The 11,806-nt window shown below is 43.1% G+C and overlaps 1 protein-coding gene across 1 annotated transcript; it reads left to right on the top strand.

Moving 5' to 3' along the window:
• Positions 1 to 3,861: 3,861 nt before the first annotated feature.
• Positions 3,862 to 8,393, top strand: LOC141333390 (uncharacterized). Its single transcript, XM_073838370.1, has 3 exons — positions 3,862 to 7,435; positions 7,539 to 7,713; positions 8,372 to 8,393. The coding sequence occupies exons 1-3, from the start codon at positions 6,670 to 6,672 to the stop codon at positions 8,391 to 8,393; spliced, it is 963 nt and encodes a 320-aa protein (XP_073694471.1). The 5' UTR covers positions 3,862 to 6,669.
• The last annotated feature ends 3,413 nt before the right edge of the window (positions 8,394 to 11,806 follow it).

Raw genomic sequence — 11,806 nt, 5'->3', positions numbered from 1 at the left:
ATAGAAGAGATGCTCCACATCCAGAGGGATGAAGACCATCTCTTTTCAACAGGTCAGGTCTGCCCCAAAAGCTTGTCCAATTGTCTATGAAACCTATGTTATTTCACGGGCACCACTTTGACATCCAGCCATGGAGTGACCACAGTCTACTGTGAATCTCGTCACCACGGTAAGCCGGGAGGGGACCAGAGCATATTACAGTGTCTGACATCGTACTTGCAAGATCACACACCTCTTTAACATTATTTTTAGTGATCTCCGACTGGCGAAGTCGAACATCATTAGCGCCGACGTGAATAACAATCTTACTGAATTTACGTTTAGCATTAGCCAGCACTTTTAAATTTGCCAAGATGTCAGGCGCTCTGGCTCCCGGTAAACATTGGACTATGTTGGCTGGTGTCTCTATTTTCACGTTCCGTACAATAGAATCGCCAATTACTAGAGCACTTTCATCAGGTTTCTCAGTGGGTGCTTCACTGAGTGGGGAGAACCTATTTGATGTTCTGATCGGAACGGAAGAGCGGTGTTTTGACCCGCGACTATGCCGCCTCACAGTCACCCAATTGCCCTGCTGCATGGGCGTTGTTACCGGAACCGAACAATGTACAGGGCTTTCTGAGCTAGTCACATCCAAAACCGTATCTAAGGCCCTCACATTCTTACTATCCTCCATTAAAGTTTGGATGCGTGACTCTAGTTCTGAAATCTTCTCTGTCAGCCTGACTATATTCCTGCATTTATCACATGTATAAGGCTCACTGCTGACAGAGATAGATAAGCTATACATGTGGCAAGCAGTGCAGACTACAATTGTAGGAGAAGAAGCCATTACTCACCGTGATTGTAGAATGATTTCAACTTACCAATGTTGTTAGAGTTCCTGAAGAACAGATCAGGGGGAGAAAAAACGGAACGAAACCGGCTAAAAGAGTACTAACGATATTAAACACGAGAAAAAATAAATAAAAACGTGAATGGAACGCAGATGGCAAGTTAACCGGCCAGCGCAATGCTAAAAATAGTAAACAAGAGTTAAAAGCGTGAATGGAGTGCGAGCGGCAAATTAACCGGCTATGGAATGCTAACGTGCTGCACTCGTGATATAGAGTAAGGCGAACAATCAAATTAGTCAGATTAGTTTGATGGATAAGACCAGAAATTATATTAAGCTATATCTATCAGTTTTAAAACGGCAGAATTAACAATAAGATAGAGAATCCAGTAGAAAATCCAGTAGAAAAACGAAGCTGCAGAGAGCTAACGTTACAAACAAACAGACCACTCTGCAGCGAGGCAAACAGGAAGCAGGGAAACAGCGAAACAGCGATGTGACCATGAAAAGCCTATTCGTCCATCTGCAATCTAAAGTACGTGACCACGAAAAGCCTATTCGTCCATCTGCAATCTAAAGTACGTGACCACGAAAAGCCTATTCGTCCATCTGCAATCTAAAGTACGTGACCACGAAAAGCCTATTCGTCCATCTGCAATCTAAAGAATGTGACCATGAAAAGCCTATTCGTCCATCTGTAATCTAAAGAATGTGACCACGAAAAGAAACTGGCCGTCCAGTTACACAGGAAATTGCGAGACAAATGCAGAGAAGTCTCTGTTCTCGGTGCTGGTTCCGGGAGTGCCATCGTCTGATGTAAAGCTGCAAAAGGAAGGAAAAACAAGTTTAAAAAAATAAAAAAATTATATAACATTGGGAAAACACAATCATGTTGAACCACTGGATGAAATGACCTACCCCGCCAAGGAGTCCAGCAGCACACAAACTGTGGCTGTTGCATTCTTTGCCGCCGGCACCCTGAGGGTTAGGTACTCTTTCACTGCCTGCTGTTGGTCTGCTGGCAGTGTTTGAGCAGCAGCCGCCTCCACTGCCTTCCGCATGTCATTGCTCCTGATGGCGGGCAGCTTATACCTGCATTAAGAAATAAAAGATTATTTATGAATATTCACTGTGACCGGTAAGATATTGGAAATCTATGCGGATCTGCGGGGCCACATACATTTCATGGAGGCGGTTGAGATCCTTTGTGACGTTGCACACTCCTTCGCCGGCCGGTGACATGAAAAAACGATTGCAGGTTTTATCAGGCCGAATGTTTTCTGGCCGTATCTCTCTGAAGTACAGCTGAAACCACTGTGAAAATAGAACAGACTGTTATAAACTAGTACTGAAACCAAAAAATCTTTGTGCATTACAATAAAACAGCACATGCATTGCTTCATACTGTAGTCAGAGAATCAGTCTAATAAGATATGTAAGGCCTTACAGCTTCCTCTGTGGAGGACAGGGCGAACGTGGGAGCCTGCTTTCTAGCTGTTGCGCGGCTGCTGATGCCAAACACAACCCTGCCACCATGCTGCAACCTCTCCACCCAGTCTGCATCCTAGAAAACATGGAAATATTTTAATTGCCAAATCGTACTCATGTCAAAAAATTACAGCATATCATGAGGGACAACTTGCTACAATAGATGAACTCACAGTCAAGACTTCCACAGCTCCAGGGCCCTGAAGGTGACGGAAAAACCAAGACTGCCTCGCAGTAATACCGGTAAAGGGTCTTCTCCGCCCCGGACACCTCGCCGCCCTTCAGCAGGTTTCCTCGTATCCTGAGGAAGTCTGCTTTTGCAGCGGTCAGGATCTTCTGACAGTCTTGCATGCTGTGAGAGACTGAAGTGGTGGTAACCGCAGGGTCTAAGACCAGTTGAGGATTCTCCTCGCCGGAGAAGCTCCTTGGTCATGTTGAGCCGCGAGGTACTTTCAGGCAGGATCTGACAGAGCTCCTGGTAATCCCAGGTCCTGCTTGTGCATACCCATTCCCTATTGGATACCTTGGCTTTATGCAGCTCCTCAGCTCTTTCATCTGGCGTGTTGGTTTTCATACAAACCCTAGCCAGATGAACAGAGAGGTTTTCCTGTGGCTTGAAGCACCGTAAACAGTAAACCAGGTTGCGATCAGCAGCAGACCTTCAAGAAACAGACAAAACAACATTTAAATTTAGTAAAGCATATATACTTTCCTGGAAAAGAAACAGACACACACACTCACACACACAGAGTGGATTGCCCTGTTTGACATGCTTTTGAGGGTATAATTTCAATTTACTGCACATGTAATTCAGTATTCAGATTCAGCTTTGATCACAGGAGTAAATTACATTGATTCAAATAAGCAATAAAATAACAGCTTGCATATATGCAAAAGTGTTTTATGTGTAATGTTTCAGCCCTTCAGAAATGACCTGATTCAGGCCTGTGTTGTCATACAGGTAAGTTTGAAACCCCCACCCCCAATTCATACCTGCTGAAAATGTGGCCACATCTTTGTTTCTTTTTTTTTTTGGGGGGGGGGGGGGATTATAGAGGACTATGGATAAAATGTCCCACATGCAGGGTTTTAACAAAAAACAAAAAGAAAAACACTCAAGCTTATATAGCCTACTGTTCTGAAAAAAAGAATACTGTAAACAAAAGAAATGCTACACAAATTAAACTTTACACAAATACTGGGCGTTAAACCTAAAAAACAAATAGAATTACAAGAAGTATTACATAAAAATAAATTAATAATTTTGGTGTAAGCTTTTTTTTATGGAATATCTTGGTTTACCCCTGATTTCACTACGTTACATTTTTTTTAAAATACTTTGATACTTTTACCAGACTTTAACAAAGCTTTTTTTTTTTTTTTTTGGAAAAGGTGTTTGTTAGTTTGTTTCGTTTTTATGTTATTTTACTAACTGATGTCACAGGGCGCATTCAAATGTATAGCTTTAACAGTTTTAACATAATACAATCACAATTAGCTACGGACAAAAAAACAAGCCTTACCTTTTCTGAGATTCAGCCATTTTCAAATTAAGCAATCGAAGAACGCGTTCCAGCAAAAGAGAATGTATATGTCCGCTTGAAGAGATATTCAAAAGACATGAGGTGCGTTCGAGATGCACTACACTAGCCTGCCGCCGGCTGGCGAGAGCAGCCCCTTGCAGTCGGGGGAGGAGTAAAGAGACGGCCGTCAGGTCGGACACTTATAGGTTTCCGTAGTGTGCTGAAACATTTTTCTTAGCAGTATACTTTAATTTGAACTCTTAAACAATAAGAATATATGTTTACCATATCGCCTAATCTTCATTTTCATCATTAATGTTTTGTTTGAATATCAGATATTCGATATAAAGATTGATTACATACAGGAACTTTTTTAAGAAAAAACACACAGCACACGTCGTGCTTGTCGTCACATAATCTGACCAATGAGAATAAAGTGTGTCGTCATCAAGGCTTTCGCAGCCGGTTTTAAGCAGCTGCAGCGCCTGACCTCTGCGGCTGCTCTCGTTTTGCTCTCACGGTACTTTGATGGCACACGTGATCGAAAGGCGGCTGCAGCGCCGATCAAAGTCGGACAAATGATCTTACCAGAATGCATTGTTTTGTAAGGCGGCAGCCGATTTCTGGCGGCGCCGCATGAAGTCGAACGCACCTAGTGACAGATCTCCACAAGTGCTTAGTGTATTTACGTCAGGGGGCGGGCTCATCTCCGCCTCCAGCCCCGAAACACGATTGTGATTGGTCGCTCAGCACCAAAACATTAGGTGCGTTCGACTTCATGCAGCGCTGCGCGGACCGATCGGCGGCTGATTTGAAGTAGTGCAGGTTAGAAATTTTGTCCGACTTGAACCGGCGTCGACACCACGTGACGTTCACGTGTGGCATCAAAGTAACGCGAGAGCGTTTCGAGAACAGCCGGCTTGCTCAGCCAGCGCAGCATTTCAGAAGGGACTGCGCCAGGCTGTGATGACGTCACAGCTTCTCACGATTGGCCACATTCACCACATGACGATGATCACGCGTGTTTCGTGCAGAACAAATCAATTTGCATGCCATTTCGTAAATAGTTTACGATCTTTTGACTGCAGTACATTTTACTCCCTTAAATTCTTTATATTGGATTTGTGCATAAGTTTATTATTGTACTTTTTTCATACAGACCACTTATAGTATTCAGCTACATATTTAAGTAATATTTTTTATGGAATGTGGTCAACACTGATTGATGCTGAAATCTGTAGTTGCTGCTTCACTTGCATGTGCTGCATTTCTTCCAACAAAAAAGGTATTTATATAGCTTCCAATTCATCTGCAATAAAGTAGGCAAACGCCACGTGATCTGCCATGTTTGAGGAAGCAACGAGATCCCCAACTTGTCCGACTTGACGGCTCCGTTTTCAGCTCCTCCCCGACTCTGCGCAGCGCAGCATGAGCTCGAACACACCTATTGCCTCTACACATCTGGGCACGTGTGTCAACACAGCAGCACGCTAAGCTATTTGCTGAACGGTGTTGCACGCTTCTTGCAGCATCAGCAGGTTTAGAACACGCTGTTGAATTCAGTCCGAAAAAGATATGTTTGATCGTTTTATCTGTTTCAATCTGATATTCCGTTTGTTCAAAATGAAAGCAACCGTAGGTCGCCATGTTTGTTTTGCTGCAATGAATTCTGGGTGTTGAAGTCTTTCACTACACAGGCTTGAATGGTGCTGTGCCTACAGTGTGTCTATTTACTAACCCAAAAAATTTGAAGTTATATGTGTGCTTTTAAACACTGATTCAAACATACAATTATATTTTTTTAAAAGTATTTAATAATATGCTTCTTTGTCTGTGTAGAGTAATACATGTCTATGTATTGGTTTTGGCATATGGTTAAGAAATGATCTCTTGAATCGATTTAGATAAACTTTATATATTATTTATTTGTTGGCAGTAATTTAACCAAAAAACAATAATTATGGAAGCCTCACAGCTCTAATTTGATATAAAAGCTTATTTACTTTACATATAAAAACATATTTACATAGTTGTGCTTTAGTTGGCTTGTTCTGAAAATGGTTTCTCCCATTAAAATAATGAAGCCATTACTAAAAAATCACAGTCATTAACCGAATTGCAGAACTGAAAATCATCAATATCAATAGTTAGGATGAGCTGATAATTAGCCATTTTCTGCAGACAAACAAAAACTAATCCATCTGTTAAGAATATAATGCTTCATGCATGAAGAATATACACACACACACACACACACACACTTATTTTTTCAATATTACAGATTATATTCTACATACAAAACAAACTAACCAATCTATAGATTAAAAGCTAAAATGTAGCCATATATTGTATGTATTTGGCTGGTAGTGTATTATGGATAAAAATAAAATGTTTAAATATATGCAAGCAGTTATTTTATTGCATATTTGAATCCTATTTACCTTGAAAAAGGTCTGTCCACGGAAAGCCTGCAGAGGCCCCGTCAAATAAATTACAGCTGTCACTTTATGATGTTGGAATTTGGTTGACCTGCAGGTTTTCCGTGGACAATGCATTATTAGCCCATTATTTAAGTTTGCAATAATTCTGTGTGTAGTTAATTGCCTTAAAACTCAATCTATTTTCAGATTAAGTGTGGACTCAATTGCTTTAAAACTCAATATATTTTCAGATTAAGTGTGGAGTCAATTACTTTAACCAGGAAACTGATTGAACTTTAAATGTGGAATAAAGTGCTTTCTAAAGCCTGAGAGCCCATTCATTCAACGCCAATCCCCGAAGTACAAACATATACTTTCCTGTGCTGTTTTGCGCATTGACAAGATGCCCGTTGAAACTTGTCCAATCTGTTGTAGAATGTATGGCCGTCTCAGCCAGCACCTCCTAACTACGCACAATGTGCACAATAAGGAGGAGAGGAAGCTTCTGCTAGCCATCGAGTCAGGCCGCATCAACGCCCGGGCGGGCAACTGCCCGATTCCTGAATGCGGCAAGTCTTCCAACCGCCTTGACCGCCACATACGAACGCATAGCGAAATATCGGTGGTGGAGCAGGAGGACGCAATCCTCCGATGCAAACGGAGGGTGGTTATAAACAAGTTGACCGCCTTGAGGGCCTCCAACCCAGAGATTCCGATGGTGTCCACCCTGGACCTGGAGGAGTGCCAGCAGACAGAAGAGGCTGACGTGCCACCTGACCGTGAAGATCAGGAGGAAGAGGAGTGCGGAAACATGGGGTGTAAGAAACAAAAAGAGTTTCTTAGATCCCAGGTGGCAGACCTGAACAAACTGGTCGACATTCTGACTGACAGTTTAAGAAATGTCACCAGGCGCTTCCGCACCCTGTCGAGGAGGTCGACCCCGTCGGGCGCTGTCCGTGTCGGTCAGGTGGTGCGGAAACTCCTCTCTACTTTTGATAATGAAGAAGAGGCCGCTCAGCCTCCCGAACAGGCCTCCGGTCCTTGTGAGCCCTCCACCAGTGAGCAGCCCACAGAAACCCCATGCGAGGAGCCCTCCGTCAGCGCAGACAAGCCCAGCACCGCGCGGGAAAAAAGCCCCCCTCAGTATCCCGACCACGTGACGGTTCTAAGTGAGTCTGACGCTGCTCTTGTTCTTCTCATTACTATGTAACTACTATGTTATTACTATTTTTTATTACTGGGCTAACTGTGCCTTTGCTCTTTTGCGTGCAGATGAATTAATGGAGGGATACAGTCGGTACCTGTTGGGCCCGGATCCCACCCGCAAGCTGAGGGAAAATGTGGGTGGTCAAATTTACCGGATTAAAAATTTCATCGCCTACATGTCGGAGGGGAAGGGCAAGCTTTCGGACTTCTGCTTTCTGAATGACACGGCCAAAATACACAGGTGAGTATCATTACCTGTTTTTAGCTCGGTGTTATCAAAGGCTTTTTGTAAATTGAGCAATTCCAGCATTACAGACGGTGACATTCAAGGTCAAAACCTGAAATATAAATTTTCATAAATTTTATTCTTTACCAATATATTAAACCATCTCTTTATATTTTTCGAAATCCCTAAAAATAGAGTCTAGACATCAGAAAAGTTTCAGTCTAAAACCCTGTTTTATATTTTAAATGAGGGAAATACACATGCGTTACGGACGTGACAAAGAAAGACAGGAGTTTTTGGGACACAACATATTTTGTAAAATTTCTGCGATTTACAGTGCACAGAGCAGAAGTAACAATATCTGCCGAATTGACAAGGGCTGGCTATTTACAAAACCTAAAATATAAATTTTGTTTACATTTTCCCTTTTATGTCTCAGCTGATTAATCCGCCTTACGGACGTGACCATTATCCGACTCTGGAAATGCGTATAGAACGCTTTAAAACCTTGAACAGAGACGTCTAACTGTAACTAATAGTAAAAACATTCGTTTAGGCCATTATTTAACTAATTAATGTATACAAAAAGGAGATGTTTTAATGTTTTATCTTTTTTTTTATTAATAAACTAGGCGAATGTTTTATTTCACAGTGATGACTCGCATCTCCACAGACCTGTACTGGATGTGGCTTAAGAGAGAAATAAAGCCTTCATTTTACATAAATGCGGAGTATTTAATTTTCTTTTTTAATTGTTTCGTTTAAAAGTAGACATTTTAAGCTTTCTGTAGACATATCTCTTGTAGCCTATGTGAGACACACGCTGAGTTCCAGCCAGAGACAGACAGAGATGGCAGAAAGCGCATCTGGTCTTTCTTTAGTATTTCTAAAAAAATAAAAAATTAAAATATATAACTAAACAATAGAGTTTATAGAGTTTGAAATCCGCTTTATTTTTTGTCATTTTAAAATGACCTAACGGAACAATGCCGCTCCGATGCATTGCTGATCAGGATTAAACGGATCCGCTCAAAAAATGTTTCAATGACTTGCTTATGCATTAACACTTTGGTAAGTTAGTTATACACAGGTTTAAAAATAGCTCTTACCTCTATTGTTGTTTATATATGTTTATTTATGTACCGTGGTCCTGCTAGATGCGAAACTTAGTTCTTTACATGAGATTCACGTTTTGCATCTGCATAACAAAAAATATTTTCATATGCAATGATACGAAATTCATCCAAACAAAATCTGTTGCTTTATATCTGCCTCGATAGCGACGAGTTATTTGGATCACAAACACTTGAATATCGATAATAGCACATCATCACAAGTCTACATCCGAGACAAACGCAGTTATAACCTGCAAATTGGAGAAAATATTTGACGTTTTAAAATGATCTAACGGGCCGATGCCGCTCCAATTCGTTGGTCATTAGTTGCTGTTGATCGAGATTACGCAGATGTCGCAGCATAAACTTGTTTTAATACATTGCTTATGCATTAAATAATAAAGGTTGTTAAATATGCTGAATATATGTTGTAAAATGCCATAGCCTAATCTTATTCGCAATCCAGCATAGTGAATTATTTTTAACATGCAATGATACAAAATAAAACCTAACAAGATTTGTAATGAAGATTAAGACAGATCCTCAACATATCTCTTGCTCACTCAGCAGCATGCGCGCAGAGCATGCAAAATCTTACTTTCTGCCTGAATGCAGCACAGATAGCGACACAAGTTATTTGAAAAACATAAAATGTTTAAATAAGATAATTGTCACGTATTGGTCGTCCTGTCATCATAAACTCTTGCATTACACATCATGGACTTCATTCCCCACAAGCCACTGCACCAATCACTGCATTCACCTGCTCCCTGTTTCTCACTGCACTGATCACTGCTCTCACCTGCAGCTCATTCACACACACACACACACACACACACACCTGCAGCTCATTCACACACACACACACACACACACACATACACACACACCTGCAGCTCATCACACGGACAGCTTATATGCCACTCACACACTTAGCTTCTTCGCGAAGTCTTGTATTGCCCCGGCTGCATTTCTGAGCGTTTCTTCCCGTGTTTGTTTTCTCGTCTTTGATTCCTGGACTCCCTCCCGTGTTTGATTCTCGCTGCCAGCCCCGACCTTTCTGCCTGTGTTTTGACTACGATTTCTGCCTGCCCCTTTGTGTTTGTCTGTTCTAAATAAATGCTGCAAATGGATCCGCTCGTCTCAGTCCGTCCCTGTGACAGAAGACTTCGCCGCTACAAGGATCCAGAAGCTAGTATGGTGTCATCTGGTTCCAGCACGAACCCCACTGTACAGATCATGCGTCTCAAGCAGGGTGAGGGGACTATTGAGGATTATGCGATGGACTTCATTGAATTGGCAAATCTGTCTTCTATGGATGATCAATGCCTGATGATTTTCTTCCGTGGAGGACTCTTAGAGCCATTGGCTTCCCTCATGCCCATGATTGAACCGGGCTGGACTTTACAATATTATATGGATCTTGCTCTTTTGTTGTGTGTAGGGCTGCAACGATTAATCGAACGATGTTGTGAGGCGCGTCTAGACAATGAAGCCGGTACTTTGATTAGTAGTAAATCTCCATCACGTGTGTTCAGCTGGAGCGGCAATTCAAACACCCCGCCGTAAATCACTGACAAGCCACGCCAAATCGCGCTGAAAATCGAATTCGATCCATGGTTCCGCCCAGCCTTCCAGAGCCTCCGCTGGTTCCGCCCAGCCTTCCAGAGCCTCCGCTGGTTCAGCCCAACCTTCCAGAGCCTCCGCTGGTTCCGTCCAGCCTTCCAGAGCCTCTGCTGGTTCCACCCAGCCTTCCAGAGCCTCCGCTGGTTCCGCCCAGCCTTCCAGAGCCTCCGCTGGTTCAGCCCAGCCTTCCAGAGCCTCCGCTGGTTCCGCCCAACCTTCCAGAGCCTCCGCTGGTCCCGCCCAGCCTTCCAGAGCCTCCGCTGGTTCCGCCCAACCTTCCAGAGCCTCCGCTGGTTCCGCCCAGCCTTCCAGAGCCTCCGCTGGTTCCGCCCAACCTTCCAGAGCCTCCGCTGGTTCCGCCCAGCCTTCCAGAGCCTCCGCTGGTTCCGCCCAGCCTTCCAGAGCCTCCGCTGGTTCAGCCCAACCTTCCAGAGCCTCCGCTGGTTCAGCCCAACCTTCCAGAGCCTTTGCTGGTTCCACTCAGCTTTCCAGAGCCTCTGCTGGTTCCGCCCAGCCTTCCAGAGCCTCCGCTGGTTCCGCCCAGCCTTCCAGAGCCTCCGCTGGTTCAGCCCAGCCTTCCAGAGCCTTTGCTGGTTCCGCCCAGCCTTCCAGAGCCTCCGCTGGTTCAGCCCAGTCTTCCAGAGCCTCCGCTGGTTCCGCCCAGCCTTCCAGAGCCTCCGCTGGTTCAGCCCAGTCTTCCAGAGCCTCCGCTGGTTCCGCCCAGCCTTCCAGAGCCTCCGCTGGTTCAGCCCAGTCTTCCAGAGCCTGGTTATAGCCGGTAACAGTTTCTGACTTTTTGGTTTTGGGAGGTTTGAAATAACTGTGTATGTCCCTTAAATTGATTCATTTTATTTGTTTCAATATACTCTATTTATTTTAATCAAACAACAAACAGATTTAATTTTTTTTTAGTGCAGTACTTCACTCAGGACACACCGTCTGACAAGTTTATATACATTACATCTCATTAATATTCATATTTACTTCATAAAAGGTATGTCCACAAAAAGCCTGTCTAGGCCCTGTCAAATAAGCTGCAGTTGTCAGCTCTGCAAGCTGTGTGTGGACAATTGACCAACTGTAACTTATTTCATTCCTGTCAATGTACTCTGTCACTGTCCAGCTCTGCCCACCTGTAACTTATTTGACGTGACCTTCACAGGCTGTCTGTGGACATTGCCTTAATAAGTCATAATTGAGAGTTATATTAATTTTATTATGCAAAGTATACAGTAATACACTCAGGAAACACTGCATGACTCGTTAAGACACATTACAACTCATCAATACTCATATTTTCTTACACTAACACTTTTCTAACACTTTTACACTTTTCTAACACTTGCTTTATTTGATTTCAGCACTGA

Source organism: Garra rufa, chromosome 4 (assembly GCF_049309525.1).
Source record: "Garra rufa chromosome 4, GarRuf1.0, whole genome shotgun sequence".
NCBI classification, from domain to species: domain Eukaryota; kingdom Metazoa; phylum Chordata; class Actinopteri; order Cypriniformes; family Cyprinidae; genus Garra; species Garra rufa.
The sequence above is the reverse complement of the archived record's forward strand: the minus strand, read 5'-3'. Positions and strand labels throughout refer to the sequence as shown.

Coding starts and splice junctions, on each gene's coding strand:
- LOC141333390 (XM_073838370.1), top strand. CDS start 6,670: ATGCCCGTTGAAACTTGTCCAATCTGTTGTAGAATGTATGGCCGTCTC. Junction 7,436..7,538: donor CGACCACGTGACGGTTCTAA/GTGAGTCTGACG, acceptor TTTTGCGTGCAG/ATGAATTAATGGAGGGATAC. Junction 7,714..8,371: donor GACACGGCCAAAATACACAG/GTGAGTATCATT, acceptor GCATCTCCACAG/ACCTGTACTGGATGTGGCTT.